General features: G+C 45.9%; 1 protein-coding gene across 2 annotated transcripts in view; it reads right to left on the bottom strand.

The window, feature by feature from the left end:
* Positions 1–17,340: 17,340 nt before the first annotated feature.
* The window catches only part of KIF3B (kinesin family member 3B), a 53,468-nt gene continuing 51,690 nt past the window's right edge, over positions 17,341–19,118 (bottom strand). For both annotated transcript variants that reach the window (XM_073580717.1, XM_073580716.1), the window contains exon 9: positions 17,341–18,501. In XM_073580717.1, coding sequence (XP_073436818.1) covers positions 18,411–18,501 — 91 coding nt within the window. In that variant the 3' untranslated portion in view covers positions 17,341–18,410. The remainder of the gene's footprint in view (positions 18,502–19,118) is intronic.

Below are 19,118 nucleotides of genomic sequence, written 5' to 3' on the forward strand. Positions count from 1 at the left end.
TTTGTTTTTGTCCCTTATTAGATTGGTATATTCTGAAAGCAGAGCAAAAAGAGGTCAGAGTGCTGATATAGTGGGCGAAATTGTGCAACTTCAGTGTTATTTGCATCAGACGTGTTGGACTTTTTGCAGGGTTTTTTGCGTGTTTGCAGACAGCGTCTTTCCTGTCCTGTCTAGTCAGTGTGGGCCCCATCATTTGCTCAGTCTATTTTCCTGCCTGCGTTTGTGTTTTCATCTTGTCTCACCGACAATATATGTTTGGGGGCTATCTATTCCTTTGGGGTCTGCCCTAGAGCAGTTTAGATTTCCCCTTTCTTGCTTTAGGCTTAGTTAGCTCTCCGGCTGTGCCGAGGCGTCTAGAATCATCGTAGGTACGCTCCACGGCTACTGCTAGTTGTGTGAATAGGATCAGGGGTCTGCAAACCGCTTAGTTACCAACCTCTCTGGTTTTCTGTGGCTTAGCTTGGGCTTGCTCTCCTCCTCGGTGACCCAATCATAACACTCCCCCTTGTCCTGTGTGACATCTGTGAGAGAGGTTGCTTGATCCGCTAGTCTATCTTGTGCCCAAACCTTTAAAGCATTGCAGAAATCGACACCACTCTCATGGTTTCCCCCATCCAGGTTCACATTATACATTATGCCACCTTCAATAATTGGAAAATACCCCTCCCCAGCTTTTACTCAAAGTATGTGTAATAGATCTCTTCGGGGAGTAGAATAAATCTCTCGATTTGCTGCCATTTGCCTGTAGAAGGCCATGGGGGAAGTCTCTGGATTGGGTAATTGATTGCAAAGGGTGTCTATTTGGGATGAGGTGAAGGGAGTATACTTTGGCCTGCCAGGAGTAGTTTCCACATTATTCTCTTCAAATTCAGATATTACTGACTCGGGGGCGGGAGGAGGAGGAGGTGGCGGTAGTACGGGCACAAGAGGCATCTGCTGCGGAAAAGGAATAGATAGCCCCCAAACATAGATTGTCGGTGAGACAAGATGAAACACAAACGCAGGTAGAAAAATAGACTGAGCAAACGATGGGGCCCACACTAACAGGACAGGAAAGGAAAGACACTCTGCAATCACGCAAAAAAACCCTGGAAAAAAATGTCCAACATGTCTGATAGAAAAATACTGACGTCGCACGACTTCGCCCACTATATCAGCACTCTGGTATATTCTGAAAGCAGAGCAAAAAGAGGCCAATCTAATAAGGGACAAAAACAATCAATCTGGCACAAGCAGTAACATATGGATGGGGATTTAGCACAGCCCCAGCCGGAGCTGGCCGACCACACAAAACTGAAATAGACAAAACCAGGTCAAATGTGAACAATAGCAAAAGAACACTTAGCTGAGCATGCAGGGACTGAGCTGGAAACTAAGACCTCAGGAGGCAGGAAAAAAATCACCAGCAGGGAGAGTGAGTCGGCTGTCTCCAGTAGTAAACAGAGGTAGGCCAGAAAGTGAATTCACAACAGTACCCCCCCCTTGAGGACCACGCCACCTCTTCAACAGAGATTTATGAAACACGTTATGGATCTTAAACGTAACTGGAAGAGCCAATCGAAAAGAAACAGGATTAAGAATCTCCAAAATCTTATAAGGTCCAAAGAATCTTGGCTTGAACTTTGGAGATGCAACCTTCATAGGAATATTCTTTAACGACAACCAAACCATATCACCCACTTTAAACCGGTTGGAAAACCGTTGTTCTTTTTCCTGAGAGAGGGACAACTTATCCACCACTTGGTCCCAAATATGCTGCATTCTCTCTACCAGTGTCCACACTTGGGCGGGTCGAAGATTCCACTTGCCCTGAAGAAAATAGAGGATGAAACCCAAAATTACAGAAAAAGGGCGACATCAAAGTGGTAGAACTAGCTCTATTGTTTAGCGCGAATTCGGCCAAGGGCAAAAATGAACTGGCACAAGCAGTAACATATGGATGGCGATTCAGCACAGCCCCAGCCGGAGCTGGTTGACCACACAAAACTGAAATAGACAAAACCAAATCAAATGTGAACAATAGCAAATGAACACTTAGCTGAGCATGTAGGGACTGAGCTGGAAACTAAGACCTCAGGAGGCAGGAAAAAAATCATCAGCAGGGAGAGAGGGAGTCGGCTGCCTTATATCCAGTCAGAAACCCCAGATCTCCAATCGTCCTCCTCATTATAAGGTGGCAAGCCACTGTTAATCAGATCAGCTCCATTACCTCCAGTAGTAACCAGAGGTAGGCCAGAAAGCGAATTCACAACAGGGGAGACTGCCGAGAAGTTCTTTGGGTGTCTTATGGTGGTATTTAAAGATCTGGGATTCTAATTGTATAATAAAGCCCATACACACCTTTTTGTGGCAGCTTTGATGTCCGGCCTTAAACCCGAATTGCAAGAGGCGATAATGTCAGTTAGACCGGACATCGAGAATTCCACTCTGGAAGATGCATTAATAGTAGTAAAAAGTTTTCAGAAGAATTTAGCTCGCTCTGTATCAGCAGGGAAACCGAAAAGCAAGCCAGCAGCTGCAGCTGTCCCAGCTCCCCCTCCCACCACTGCAGCTGCAAGCACACAGCTTGTTCCTTATAAGTGGCACACACAGCAGCCTCCAGCTTCTGCCCTCCAACCATACACAAATTACAGTCATCGACCTTGCCAATGCCTTCTTTAGCATTCCGTTACACCCAGATTGCCAGTTTGTTTGCATTCACTTATCAGGGACGACAGATAACATGGACAGTTATGCCACTAGGGGCCCAAAACAGTCCCAACCAGTTTGCAAAAAATATGAGCGAGCGTCTTTTGCCCTTCAGTATGTGGATGATTTTTTGTTGTGTGCACGAACGAAGCAGGAAGCCATTGCTGCCACTGTTAGCCACCTCAAGTATCTGGCAGATCTGAACTGTCAGGTTTCGGCCTCGAAACTTCAGTTCTGCCTTGGTCAAGTGATATTCTTGGGTCACCGTCTCCTTCAGGGCGTCAGACACCTCACAGAAGAAAGAAAAATAGCTGTAAGCTCCCTTTCGTTCCCAAAAGATGAAGCTGAACTCCAACATTTTCTTGGACTATACTTATTTTCGTCAGTGGATACCGGATGCATCCCGCAAAATGCAACCCCTTTACAATGCCTTGAAAGACGTCATAATGAGTTATAAGGAAAGATCACCGGTTTGTATGGAAAGCCTTCATCGTGCCTTCTCTGAACTAAAGCGGCTCATTGCTTCCGCCCCTGCCTTGGGCATCCCGGACTATACTCGAACGTTCCATTTGTATGTGTCTGAGAATGAAGGACACGCAGCAGGGGTACTTACAAAATCACATGGCAATAGGCAACGGCCAGTGGGCTATTATTCAGCCCGCCTCGACCCGGTGGCCCGAGCATCACCAAGTTGCATGAGGACAGTTCACGCCACTCACTCGTTGCTCGACAAGACTGCAGACATAATTCTTGGATGTGAAACGCACATTTTTGCCCCGCATGACATTGCAGCAATACTGACACTTCAGCAACCAAGACATTTGACTGTGCAACGACACTTACGGCTGCAGTGTTCACTTCTTTTGCCTATGTCAAGTTACATCGCTGTACTACAATCAACCCCGCTACTTTACTGCCGGTCCCAAAGAAAGATGGCAATGATGAGGATTACCTCCAACATGATTGTTCCCAATTTCTGACTGAAGAAACAGCTACTCCATCAAATGTCAGCAAAAATCCACTCCCAAATCCTGATCTGGTGTTATACACGGATGGTTCAAGATATGCTGATGGGTTTGGTAGATTCCACACGGGATATGCTGTTACCACAGAGGACACTGTAGTGCACGCAGCTGCGCTCCCGCCCTCACAGTCAGCACAAGCAGAACTCCAGGCTCTGTCTACTGCATGTACTTTGGCCAAGAACAGACGGGCTAATATATACACGGACTCACGGTATGCATTTGGTATTGCTCACGATTTTAGGGCTCTATGGGCCAATCGAGGGTTTATTACTACTGCCGGAACCCCAGTGAAAAATGCTGAAGCTGTTAAAACCCTCATGGACTCGATCAAATTACCTACTCAGGTGGCTATTATCAAAGATAAGGCGCACGGTCCTAGGAACAGTCCACAGACTGTTGGCAACGCATTTGCGGATATGCAAGCAAAAGCCGCCGCTCTTTTACCCGTTGAACCAACCATACTAGCTATGGTGACCACACGCTCTCAGCGTAAACAGTTACAAGAACCTGATGATCTACAACAGACTGAAGTTTTCTGTCGGACCCCGCGAGACCGCTTAGGGTGGTTTCACATTATCGTTTAAGGCTAATGCGCCGACCAGCGCCAAACGCAACCTGTTGCAATTTGGTGCGCTCGGCGCACCGTCAAAAGGACGCATGCGCAGCCAAATGCATACCTGCGAACGGCCTGCGTCCCCAGTGCTAAAGATAGGGGACGCAGGACGCATGCAGCGTCATGCGCCCATAGGCGGAGCTACCGGAGGCGGCACAGCAGGGGGCGGGGCTTAGCGGCGGCCGTGCGCAGGCCGACGCTGCGGCCTTAAACGCTAATATGAAACCACCCTTAATGACAATGCAGAGAATGTCTCCAAAGGAAAAGGTGAAGCAATGGAAGACTGATGGGGCACGTATGGATAATGATCTCTGGAAAAAGGACCAACTCGTGTGTCTCCCTAAGTGGATGTACCCTGCTATTGCAACATGGGCCTACACATCGAGGAAAGAATCAGGCCCTTGCATTGGTGCAAAAATTCTACTGGGCCCCAGGAATTTCCACAGTTTTGACAGCGCTACAACCGTGCCTGTAATATCTTTCAATGAAGAGGAGGATGAATGAACTCATGGAGATCAACATCTGACACTGCGGAGACACCATCACGTGTTTCTCAACGCAGTGATTCTAGAGCACTGCCCCCATCCCTTATGGGAAATATGCAAAACATGCAAAACAGAAGCCACTGAGACACCATCACGTGTTTCTCAACGCAAGCAATGACAAGCCAGGTCTTTGTCCGGGAAGGAACAACCACGGGAAGGGCAGTCTCCAATGAAGGAAACCACCTATGCCAAAACATGGTATCCATCCACATACAGCTGTTTCGGGGTATTGCCCCTCATCAGTGTGGAGTAGGAAACTGGCTGGTAGGAGCAATGCCTAGTAAGAAGACTATGAAGAGGAGGATGAATGAACTCATGGAGATCAACATCCGACACTGCGGAGACACCATCACGTGTTTCTCAACGCAGCGATTCTAGAGCACTGACCCCATCCCTTATGGGAAATATGCAAAACATGCAAAACAGAAGCCGCGGAGACACCATCACGTGTTTCTCAACGCAAGCAATGACCAGCCAGGTCTTTGTCCGGGAAGGAACAACCACGGGAAGGGCAGTCTCCAATGAAGGAAACCACCTATGCCAAAACATGGTATCCATCCACATACAGCTGTTTCGGGGTATTGCCCCTCATCAGTGTGGAGTAGGAAACTGGCTGGTAGGAGCAATGCCTAGTAAAAAGACTATGAAGAGGAGGATGAATGAACTCATGGAGATCAACATCCGACACTGCGGAGACACCATCACGTGTTTCTCAACGCAGTGATTCTAGAGCACTGACCCCATCCCTTATGGGAAATATGCAAAACATGCAAAACAGAAGCCGCGGAGACACCATCACGTGTTTCTCAACGCAAGCAATGACCAGCCAGGTCTTTGTCCGGGAAGGAACAACCACGGGAAGGGCAGTCTCCAATGAAGGAAACCACCTATGCCAAAACATGGTATCCATCCACATACAGCTGTTTCGGGGTATTGCCCCTCATCAGTGTGGAGTAGGAAACTGGCTGGTAGGAGCAATGCCTAGTAAAAAGACTACTCCACACTGATGAGGGGCAATACCCCGAAACAGCTGTATGTGGATGGATACCATGTTTTGGCATAGGTGGTTTCCTTCATTGGCTTCCGCGGCTTCTGTTTTGCATGCAATATCTTTCAGACCTGCAATCCCGGTCAACTTCAACGTGTACCCCCGAAGCATCTTGCTAAGCCCGACTATCCTTTCCAAAGGCTCCAGGTGGACCATATCACGTTACCCAAGTCTGGAAGGTATGAATACTGTTTGGTTGTTGTTGACATGTTCTCCAGTTGGCCGGCAGCATTCCCTGTTACCAATATGACTGCAAAAACCACAGCAAAGAAACTTGTGATGGAAGTCATATGCATATATGGGGTTCCAGAAGTTGTTGAAAGTGATCAAGGTCCGGCCTTTTCTTCTCATGTGTACCAAGAAGTTCTGACAATGCTTGGATCCACTGTAGCCCTCCATACTCCGTACCATCCACAATCCAGTGGGAAAGTTGAGAGGTTGAACGGCACACTGAAGGGACAATTGACCAAAATGATGCAGGAGACTGCGGCTCCATGGCCAGAGCTCCTACCCATTGTACTATACCACATTCGTACTACCCCTATTGCAAAATATGGCCTGTCCCCATATGAGATATTGTTTGGTGCTAGGCCCCCAATTGCAAATTTCCAGCCTCAGCAGTTATCAGAAGAAACTGACTGTGCTGTTCAATATGTTATTCAGCTAAGAAAAAATCTTGATAAACCCATGCTCTAGTTTCTTCTTCTCTTCCAGATTCAGCAGAAACCGACACCTGTCATAACCTGAAGCTTGGTGATTTGGTAGTCGTGAAAAGGCATGTCAGAAAGCACGGACTAGAACCCTTGCATGACGGTCCCTATCAAGTCCTCCTCATCACACCTACATCAGTGAAACTAGAAGGAAGAGAGACTTGGATTCACGCATCGCACTGCAAGCTGGTCAAACAAGCCAATAGCAAATAAAGGGGCATAATGTTTTGGATTTTCCATATTATTATTGGTAGAAGTTAAAGTTAAAAGACATTCAAAGACTCAGGTCAATATGATAAAGACAATGATCGCAATAAGGACAGTTGGTGGTCAGACACCTTCTCCTTTCTCAATCCAGCCAATTGGTTTAAGGGAATTGGGGGCTGGATAGCTGGGATCTTACAAAGCTTGTTGCATATTGCTGCCTGTATCTTTGTTGTATATGTGATACTAAAACTTGTTCTTTGGTGTATTTCTGTATGTATTAGGAAATTCTGCACTAGGACAGCTAATGATGATACCAAAGGCGTCGTCGCCCCTGCTCTTCTCTACACCGATCTCAAAAGGTTATTCGATGAAGATGTTGAAGCCAAACGCATGGCTACCTTCAAAATTTCAGCATACAGGGGGGATGGGTGCGCCGCAACAGCCATGACTGATACCATGGCATCAGCCATGTGAGGACCAGTACCCCTCAAGCTTATGGCTTGGGATAGCACCTCTGATGCTGCATATTAGTTAAAATTTATCTAGGGGGGATTGTGAAGTACAGTATTCAGATGTACGGGACATCTTGTTCTCAAAGACTCCATTTTTGTGCTTGTGACGCCATTTTCTTGTTTACCAGATAAATTCTGTAACTAGGGTAAAGGTTGCGGCTGTTATGAAACAAGACTGCTCCAGTCTGAACAAAATATAAGATATGAGACCCTGATGAATGTGCTATTGTTCTATTCTCTATGCCATGTAACTAGGGACATAAAAGTAGTTTCCTGCTTTCTTGCAATACTATTGGCAGCTGTATACTTTGCATAACTAAGCAGAATGCTATGTAATGTGTGACTCAATAAATGGGGTTAGCGATTTGCCTTGATCCTCCCATACAGAGACACACGTCTCCGTCTGGTCATTCTCAGTTGCTAGCAACATCTTGTGGATTAATTTGGAAATCACTTGGTCAACCGTGAAGGGTCAATTCAGATCCTCCCTCGACAGCGTTTCCCCTCCGTCTTACGGTTCCCCAGTAGGCGCATGGAATGACGCGTTTCCCCTACGTCTGGCGGTTCCTCAGGAAGCGCATGGAATGACGCGATTCCCCTCCGTCTGGTGGTTCCTCAGGAGGCACATGGAATGATGTGTTTCCCCTCCGTCTGGTGGTTCCTCAGGAGGCTCATGGAATGACGCGTTTCCCTTATGGCTTCTCAGGAGGCTCATGGAATGACACGTTTCCCCTCCGTCTTACGGTTCCTCGGGAGGCTCATGGAAAGACACGTTTCCCCTCCGTCTTATGGTTCGTCAAGAGGCTCAGGGAATTACGCCTTTCCCCTTTGTCTTACGGTTCCTCAGGAGGATCAAGAAATGACGCATTTCCCCTTGTTACGGTTCCTCAGGAGGCACATGGAATGATGCGTTTCCCCTCCATCTTATGGTTGGTTCCTCAGGAGGCTCATGGAATGACGTGTTTCCATTCCGGCTTACGGTTCCTCGGGAGGCGCATGGAATGATGCGTTTCCCCTCAGTCTTACGGTTCCTCGGGAGGCGCATGGAATGACGTGTTTCCCATCCGTCTTACGGTTCCTCGGGAGGCTCATGGAATGATGCGTTTCCCTGATGGCTTCTCAGGAGGCTCATGGAATGATGAGTTTTCCCTCAGTCTTACAGTTCCTCAGTAGGCGCGTGGAATGACGCGTTTCCCTTACGTCTGGCGGTTCCTCAGGAGGCGCATGGAATGACGCGTTTCCCCTCCGTCTTACGGTTCCTCAGGAGGCTCAGGGAATTATGTGTTTCCCCTTTGTCTTACGGTTCCTCAGGAGGCTCATGGAATGACGCATTTCTCCTCTGTCTTACGGTTCCTCAGGAGGCACATGGAATGATGCGTTTCCCCTCCATCTGGTTCCTCAGGAGGCTCATGGAATGATGCATTTCCGTCTTACGGTTGGTTCCTCAGGAGGCACATGGAATGATGCGTTTCCCTTACGGCTTCTCAGGAGGCACATGGAATGACGGGTTTCCTCTCCCTTTCAAAGTTCCTCAGGAGGCTCATGGAATGACTAGTGTCCTTAAGACATCTGTGATGTGTTATGGCCCAAATGTAGGTTGCAATCTTTTGATAAGCTAATGGTTTCTAACCCGTCACTTGATAAGGATGGGGAAAGAAATACCAATTTAGACTTGACTTTTTTCTTTAGGGTGCTTTCACACTGCGTGCTGGCACCAGTTCATTGTCTCGTCGGGGGGCTCACGTCTGAAAGGCCCACAAAATGGGATTTGGGTGTATGCACTGATGGGGCCATAAACTATAATGGTGCCGTCAGAGTGAACGTGTACTCTGCCGCGCATCATTTTCGGGTGTATATGCCCAGTGGAGGCGGACACTCTGACATACCTTTAATTTTTCTTTAATTTTTTTTTTTTTTTTTTTTTTTTCTACTTTATTTTTTCTATTCATCTCAAAGGCTGTGCCCCCCCCCCATTAAGATCTTAAAAGACCAGGGAGGGGAGGGTCATTGTAACATATGAATAAATTCTCTATTGCCGATTTCCCCTGGAACTGGCCAGTCTGTAATTCACAGTTGGGGCAGGTGCAGACGACAGTATTGTCTGTCTGAGGGTGATTTAACAAAACATCGGATAAAACTCGGACCAATGTATTGCTCTAGGGATGTGCACGTCAGAATGTTTTCCTCTATGAACAAAACAAACAGCATGCATGATTTGCATGCGATATTCAGATCGCACTCGGCCACGGAAGTCAAGGAGTGTGTGGAAACCATCAGACTGCACTCGGATGACATCTGAGTATGGTCCAATGCCCACAGCCTCACAGAACGGAGAAGATGAAGACATTTTTTTCCTCCATCTTCTCCGCATCCAAGAGGATCAGCACACTCTGAGCAAACTCTAATCAGAGTGTCATTTACAAAGAATGCTACACGATTTTACAACTTGTCTGGTCTAATTTTTTTTAAAACAATGAAATAAAGACGCACGATATGGGGCCATTATACTGTATGGAGCACAATATGGGGCCATTATACTGTATGGAGCACGATGTGGGGGCCATTATACTGTATGGAGCACGATGTGGTGCCATTATATTGTATTGAGCTGTGTAGCCATTATACTGCATGGAGGACTATGTGTGGCCCATTATACTGCATGGAGAACTTTACTTTTTGTGCCCGTTATACTGTGTGGGGATTATAGTTGGAGAATGATACTGTGATGGGGTCACCATTCTTTGTCGGGGGAGATTGAGAGGGTGTACAGTAGGGTCATATCTTGTGTGAAGGGTACTCTTGAGGAATTTACTGTGGGGGTATCACTGTGTTTTGGGGCACTTATGCTGGCATCATACTTTATTATCTGTATTATTCAAGTTTTTTTATCGTTTTATTACATATTTAAATTAGGCCATTGGGCCATATGCCTTTACTGCTCCTACAGAGTATAAGATATTGGAATAATCTAATATGTGAAGATCTATTAATTAAAGTGTACTTTGTTCATAGGACAACCCCTTTCAGTTTATAACAATATGAAAATGTTAATCATTCTATTTTATGATAAGGTTAAGCCTGTTTTCACCTTAACCTCTTAATGACCGCTGATACGCCTTTTAACAGCAGCAGTTAAGGGTACTTATTCCTCAGCGGCACTTTTTAACGGCACTGAGAAATAAGATTATAGCACCCCCCCAGCGTCAGAAAAGCTCCTGGGTCTCGGCTACCCAAAATTTTTAATGGTCTTTTCTTAATCATTTCAAGGCTGCGGTTATCCCAGCTGCTTGTGCACCTTTTTCTACCACACTTTTCCCTTCCACTCAATTTTCCATTAATATGCTTGGATTCAGCACTCTGAACAGCCGCCAGCTTCTTTAGCTATGACCTTTTGTAGCTTATCCTCCTTGTGGAGTGTGTCAATGACTGCCTTCTGGACATCTGTCAAGTCAGCAGTCTTCCCCATGATGGCGGAGCTTACTGAAACAGACTGAAGGCCCCGTCACACTAAGCGATCTCGGTAGCGAGATCGCTGCAGAGTCACAACTTTTGTGACGTAACAGCGATCTCACCAGCGAGATCGCTGTGTGTGACAGCGATCAGCGAACGGCCCCCCTGCCGGTATCGCTGATCGCTGGAAGAAACCTCTGGACATTTCTTTGTTCGCTGGTCTCCCGCTGGCCAGCACGCATCGCTGTGTGTGACAGGCGGGAGACCAGCGATCAGGTGTAAAAAATAATAAAAAAAATATAGTAATTCTCACCTTCCGACGTCCCGTTCAGCCATCCTGCCTCTCTCCACGCTCCGGTCCCAGTGATCCTTTGCACGAATGACCGTGAGACTTTGTTATCCCTCGAGACCGTGACATCTCGCGGTCATTCTCGCAAAGGATCACTGGGACCGGAGCGTGGAGAGAGGCAGGATGGCTTAACGGGACGTCGGAAGGTGAGAATAACAATATTTTTTATTTTGATTCTATTTTTTACAGCGATGGCAAGCGATGCCGGGCGCTCGGCATCGCTGTGCTGATCGCTGGTGAAGCTGTCTGTGTGACAGCTCACCAGCGATCACATAGCGACTTACTAGCGATCCTGACACCTTGATATCGGTGACGGGATCGCTGGTAAGTCGCTTAGTGTGACGGGGCCTTTAGGGACCTTTTTAAACGCTTAGGAAGCCTTTGCAGGTGTTTTTGCTAATTATTCAAATTTACTGAGGTAATGCCTTTGGAGTTTTCATTGGCTGTAAGCCATAATCATCAACATTAGCAGAAATAAACACTTGAAATAGATCACTCTGTAATGACTCTATATAATATTTGAGTTTCACTTTTTGTAATGAAGAACTGAAATAAATTATTTTTTTAATGATATTCTAATTTAGCGAGGAGCACTTGTATATACACACGTGGACAAAAGATTTTTGGTATTCGCAGTAAAAGCTTTCTCATAGCATTCATTGAGGGACACAGGAAACATTGGATAATATGCTGCCACCGGGAGTAAGAAGAGCAAAACAGAGTCCCACCCCCTAAACAAGGGAGGGTGCCACGTCATCAATGAAGGCTACAATAAAGATTTTGCGGAAAGTACCATAAATTCTTGGTTGCTTTATTGGAGGATACATGGGATGACCGAAAGCTGTCGCCGCTGTTTGAAAACCAATACCACTAGTGCATAAGAAATAACACTCAGGTTTCTAGCCAAGCAACTGCTACTCATAAGTAGCATTCTGCTAGGATATGCATCCATGGACGGAAAGGTAAGAGCTCCAGAATTATGTGGATAAAAGACTAAGTAGTGGTCCTATGGAATAAAAGAACAGACTGCTAGAGGCGTGAGACCCAGAAGGCTTCTACCCTGCAGAGTGGGGGGTATGAGAGCTGTGTTGTGGCAGAGGCACTCTAGCTTTGTACGAACTTTTCCATTGGCAGATCCAATCCAGAGAACAATGGTAGCCCTAGAGGTGGTCTGACCCACAAGGCAACCAAACAAACAGAGCTGTGAATGACAGGTAAAGCTTCATATCCCAGACTACATCAGACTGAGAAGAAAAGTACCTAATTAGGAAATTGCTTTCTTACCTTTTAAGATGAAAAGCAGAAAATCACCTTAAGGTTGTGGTGTCCCAGAGAAGGAAAGGCGAGAGCCTTCTTTGGTGCCTCGCCTGATGGAAAAGATCACTGCTGAAATGGAAAGATACCTCTGTTTGGCATGACAGAAGAGGAATGCATGGTGACCAAGACCAGATTGAGGTCCCCGAAATCTAAGGGGGCTAATATGATGACCCTGAGATTGTCTTGCCAGGCGGGCAGTCCTGACCCATGGCCTAGAAGTCAAGTTCTGCTGGAACAGGATAGCTAAGGCAGGATCCTGGCCCTTGTGAGTCAACCCTGGCTCAACACAGGCCTGCAAAAATTAAAAAGAAGGATATCACCATAGGAGAGCTGATGATAGGTTCTCACCTAAGAACAAGAGGTTTTCTAAATATGATAGAAACATAACATCTCAGGTCCTAATCCTAGTCATACAAGACTGAATGTAGCCTTCTAAATCACTAACCCAACAATCCTGCTGCTAAATGAAATGAACCAGAAATCAGGTAGAAGAAGAGACTGTTGGGAAAGTTCTATCTGGAAGCTCTAAAATGATGCCAAGGGTAATCTGCAACAAAGAACAGGAGTGCTGAACTCAATATGAAGACTAATGTACTTAGCAGGCATTCAAATTCTTCAGTCCAGGTTGAGGAAGAAGAATCCTGCCCTGATAGGGAAAGCCAAGATTCCCCTGGAATGTAGAGGAGCCGTGACCTTGACCTGACCCGTCAGCTATCAGTGGATACTCTTGTGGAGGAAATAAGCTTCTTGGGAGACCACCAGAGGCATGGAGTTTCCAAATGCCCTGGTGGTCTGGGAAACACAACTAAAGGAGAGATCGCCTGAACGACCTGCCTTAAGTCCTGAAAAAGTCCTGGCCAGTGGTCCAATAGGATGTGAAATGTTGGAAGCATTGCTAATATTCTGTAACCCAGCCAATCAAGACCGTAGTCAGAAATGAACAGGGTAAGATTGAGACCACCCTGGGGACCGAGCTAGCATAAGGAGTGAAACACAGTACTGAACTAGCCACCTCAAAGGGAGGTTACAATACATCCAACGTGGTGCCCTTACCAGGGATGATGATAAGTCCTCAAGGGCATAAAATCTGGGGACTCCCAGGAAAAAAAGAAAAGAAAAAGAAACCTCCTGGAAAGAAGGTCAAACAGTCAATGGGATACAAAGTGACCCGACTCTAGAGCTCTGGGTGCATCAATCCTGGTGTATTTGATCAAAGCAGAGCGCAGGATAAATGTGAGCTGAGCCTTACTGCGATCTTTGGGAGACAGAATGAACAAATCAACATCAGGTGAAGAATTGGTTTTAATTATTTTTGACGCTGTTCTTTGTGTGGTAGTAAGTGATCAGGTGACTTTATTCTTCGGGTCAGTGCCATTACAGATTACCAGATTTATATCAGGTTTTTATGTTTGGCTGCTGTCACACACTAAAAACCACTTTTTGGCATCTCCATATTTTGAGCGCTATAGTTTTTCCATATTTCTGCCAACAGAGTCATGTGACAGCTTCTTTTTCTGCGGGACGAGTTGACGTTTTCATTGATACCATTTTCAGGCACATGACTTTTTTTTTTTTTTTAATCGCTTTCTATTTGAATTTTTGAGAAGCAGATTGAACAAACATCAGGAATTGTTTTGTAAGCCATTCCATGTGTGGTAAAATTGATAAGGCAGCTTTACTCTTCGGGTCAGTACGATTATACAGTGATACCACATTAATTTTTTTGTGTTTTGACGCTTTTACTCCATAAAAACTATCTTATAGGACAAATTATTTTTGCATCACTTTTTTCTGAGAGAAACAAGTTTTTTTGGCTGCTGGAGCTGTATGGCAGCTTCTTTTCTTGCGGGACAAGATGACCGTCAAACTAGTCCATCAAAATGTGAACTCCAGTATGGCGCTTATTCCCTTCTAAGCGTTGCACTGTGCGTATTCAGTAGAAATTTCACAAGAAATTTTGTGGTTCATTTCTCCTGTTATACTTGAGAAAATAAAAAATTTGCGGCTAAAATAACATTTTTGTGGAGAAAATGTGATCGATTTTTATTTTCACGCCTCAATGTTGTAAACTTTTGTGAAGCACCCGGGGGTTCAAAGTGCCAATACAATCTTCAAGTCAAGTTCCCTGAGGGTCTAGTTTCCAAAATGGGGTCACTTGTGTGAGGTTACCACTGTTTAGGCACATCAGGGGCTCTCCAAACACAACATGACATCCACTAATTATTCCAGCAAATTTTACATTCAAAAAGTCAAATGGCGCTCCTTCCCTTCCGAGCCCTGCCGTGTGCCCAAACAGTGCTGATGTAAAGTCTACTTGTGGGAAATGTTATTTCTTAACTATTTTGGGTGACATATTGCTCTGATTTAAGGGCATAAAAATTAAGACTTTGAAAATATCAGAATCAGTGGGAAGTGTTCCAGAGTTATCACTTCATAAAGTGACAGTTGTAAAAATTGTAAAATTTGGCCTGGTCATGAAGGTGCAAACAGCCTTGTGGGGTGAAGGGGTTAAGTGAACCATGATTTCTAACTGGTTCAGTTTTATCTCAGAGCTTCTACCAGGTTTTATAGTGGCTGACCTAAGGGGGAAAAAAAAAGAAAATTAAAACAAGGAATCAGGATTCCTCTAAGGCCGGGATCACACATGCGAGAAACTCAGACGAGTCTCTCGAATCTTATTCCTTGGCACTCGGATCGGAGCATTCAGCTGCATGTATTTCTATGCAGCCGCACGCACCGCTCCCGATTGCCAGTGGTAGTGCTGGGTATTGACGTGCGAGACTCGTCCGAGTTTCTCGCATGTGTGATCCCAGCCTAATAGTGCTGCCTGGTTGAACCGCCGGTGATGATACATTTATGCTGTAATACTGTCATGTTGGTGAGCTCAATATGCATCTGTGTCATGTTCTTTGGCGAACATGAACAGAAGCTTTGAGGCAGCATCCTCTAAAAGGGATCGCATACCACTACCAACCACAGTGTTTATTTGATCAAAACGTATTTTACACAAATTATGCCATTTTTGATTAACATGGGCCAGTATTCTTTAGGCAGGGGTCCCAACCCCATTTTGGCTGGGTATATGGGCCGCATATAGAAAAAATTTGGGGGGACGCATTCTTTGAAGAACAAAGTGACAATTTTAGTGATACCTTTTTTTTCCTATACACCTCTTGGAACATTTTTGCCTTTTTTTTTTTCTAGAGCTTTGGTCATTATGGATGTGGTGATAACAAATGTGCACTCTTATTGTAGTTGTGTCCCAATCTAGGTCCCCATATTGTAGAGGAGGAAAATAGAAATAAAAAAGTGAAGCAAAAAATTTGGTCAATTCTGTACTAATATCCTCTATCCTGGTGTATACATGTCCCCCAATCCAGGTATGCATGGCCCCCCCATTCCCAATCCCCATCCTGGTATGCATGGCCCCCTAATCCCCATCCTGGTATGCATGGCCATATCAGAAAAACATAAAAAAAAAAAAAAAATTCTACTTACCTTCTCTGTGCTCCCTCACAGCGTCTTGTTCTGATGCCAGCAGCTTATTTATGGCAGTGACATCATGCTCTGCCTACAAGCAAAGGACAGCTGCCGGAATACTCACGGCTCCCCACCCCAGGACTATAAGGAGTGAAGAGCAGTGAATATTCATTCATCTTTAATAGCAGGCACAGTAGCCGGCTTCCTGTGGTCGGGCGATCACGTGTGCCTCCTACTTAAGGGAATGACTATTCACTGCTCTCCACTTCCATAGGCAAGGAGAGCAGTGAATATTATTTTTAGTAACGGGCACACGTAATCGCCCAGCCGCTGTGCTTACTGCGCAAGCTATTAAAGAAAGACGAATATTCACTGCTCTCCAACTCCCATGAGCATGGAGTCATGAATATTCAATTCTCTTTAGCAGAGGGCACAGGGGTTAGGAGCAGCCGGCTCCTGCCTTCTGTGACCCATAGCTCTGCTGCTGCCGCTCCCCCACCTCCCCACTACAGCAGGTACATCATTTCAATTGAATGTGCGTCTAAGGACGCACATTCAGCTGAAATAAAACGCTGCCAAGGGGTCTACAGTGCCTCAGGGGCCACATGCGGCCCGCGTGTTTGAGACCCCTGCTTTATGGCGTCCATTCCAGCACCAAGCACTGTCCCCAGAACAGTTGCAGTCAGTGTGAGCCACCATCTCCATTACACTCCATCCTGCTCTATGGCTAGATCTACTCTTATGGTGGCACCGTGGCTCTGATTGTAACACTAAACCGGTTATTGGGCCACGTTCCCATTCATACGCGATTCCAAGATATTAAAGGGCCGGCTCCTATTATAAGGCATTTATGGTAAGCTGTGGTTCGAAGAAGGGCCAGGAAATGTCTCCGTTATAAGCACATAAGGGTAACCAGTGTCCCAATAACAGTATAAGTGTCTTAATGAAAGCCAAGCACAGGGTACTCTTGGATCTTTCATAATGGTGCAAAATGCAGTGCTAACCTTACAAAGATTTTTTGCTAAGCTCGGCATTGGTGATGTGACATCACCACTGCAGCTGATCTACAAAGACTAGGGCAACGGAACTCAGGAGGGCAAATAAAAGCTTGATTTGTTCTTTTAGTTGGGGAAGAGGGGAGAGGACTTTAGAGTAATAATCTTTTAAATTAGACAAACCCTTTAAGAATAGTAGCCAGTGTGCTTATTAGAGCTAGCCACTGTGTAGGGTAGATCCTCATAGTAACAGCCAGCTATGATGCCCTGTAGAACATGGTATGAATCCCAACAGCAGTGTCACAATAAAGGTAGTGATAAGTGACGGGAGTTGTGGTGGTCAGGGACCACTAGTCTGTACTGAGTGACGCTCCTGGTGAAGTAGAACACATGCTCGGGGGGGCGGTTAAGAGATTTTATTTAAATATACATTCACTGATAGAGAAAGGTACAAATAAATAGATCTCTCTCCTGCGCGATCCTGGACGGGGAAGGAGCCATCACACTGCGTCGCCGTATAAAATTCACAGTATCTATGGCTTCTTCAGATAAGGCCGAGGAGCTGCCGCGTCTCCCGGTCACGTCGCACCTCTGGGGCTCAATGTCACCGAGAGAAGCATGGATGGTCGCAAACCAGCAAGCAGATGCCACGGGAAGCCATGAACGTTTAACAAGTGCAGACACGTTACTAAGCAGCAAGGTGACGGACAGCGTGAGGTGGGGCGGACATATCATTGCTGGAACCTGTGTGGCTGCACAGGGGCCCACGAAGTCGAGCCATTTCTACCTCCAAAGCAGGTACAATTTTGCATTTTTTAGTAGCTCTTGGGCTGCGAAGGGCCCATAAACTGTTCTGGCACAGGGGCTCCTTTATTGTCTGTATCCGCCAGTGGCCGACTAACGGGAGACTATGATATCTGCAGTAGAGAGAAGGAAGCGAGCTCAGTGACTGATATTTTTCGTACCTGGGCCTGTTGCTCGAGATGACGCACAAGTTGCAATCCGACGCAATGAAACAAATAGTCACTAATTTACAGTATAAAAGAGGACAACTAAATATACAGCTAGAAAATCATATAAATACCAAAGAAGAAAGGTCGGGGTGTCGAGAGATCAGTGCAGAGGCCAAGCGCCCAGTACACCATATGTGCACAGATGACGCTCAAGGTGGAGCTGTATACACTTGTGGTCTCCGTGTCCACAGATCCATCACAAAATAAGTCCTACACAGAAACACTTTCCACACAGTTGAAGTCATGCCAAGCACGGGGGCGATGCCACATTACAAGCCCAGCGCCTTTGACTTGCTTATGGATGACCCCCCTCCTCGCACAGCTTCACCTCCTGGGAAGCTTAACCACAGGAGGGGAGGGGGGGATCTGCCCCGGGGCACGTGCAGGTTGTCTTTTATTCAGTCCATCCTAATACTTCATCTATCTATTCGAGAGTCTTGGTTTTGAGGTCATTTTCTTTATTTTGGAACCAACCCCCTTGATTGTGGGAACTGTGAAGATCCAGAAGGCCCCGGAGTTGGAGCTGTTCTTCGGCCGACAGTCTTGGGTCTGGAAATGGACGTGAAATAACGAAAAACAAAAATGAGTGCATAGAAGAGAAATAATTAGCTGTGATTGGAGCAAAAATCCACTGAGCTTATACACAGCAGTTAATAGGAACAAGCAAAGCTGCTAGGTAAAGCACAGAGGATGAAGGTGTAGAAAAGTCAATCAATCTGAGACAGGAGGGTAAATTTCAGACTGCATTCGACTCCAGACGTTGCAGGCAAGCTGAAGCCACTGATGAGAGCGATAGAAAGCACTGTACCTTACCAGCTTCAGTATCTGATGGCACATGTGGGCTGCTAGGTGGGTGAGTTTTGGGAACAAATTATACAATATGGGGCCAATCACCCATAAATAACAGTTACACTGTTCAGACACTAGTGACGAAAAAAGGGCGAGCACCCGTAAATCTCCATTCACCACCGGCTGTTGTCCTTCTGGTCTTCAGTAGGACAGTATAACTTATATGTGAGTATACAGAAAAACAATAGTGTAGTAGACCAAGTTATTTCATAACACCAAACACAGTAAAAAGACATACCGGTCAGTATGCCTAGCATTAGGCGCACAGGCCTAACCTGTACCAGGGCTGTGGAGTCGAAGTCGTGGATTCGGAGCCA

This window comes from Dendrobates tinctorius, unplaced genomic scaffold, assembly GCF_039654945.1.
Source record: "Dendrobates tinctorius isolate UK_male_01 unplaced genomic scaffold, ASM3965494v1 ptg000065l, whole genome shotgun sequence".
Classification (NCBI taxonomy): domain Eukaryota; kingdom Metazoa; phylum Chordata; class Amphibia; order Anura; family Dendrobatidae; genus Dendrobates; species Dendrobates tinctorius.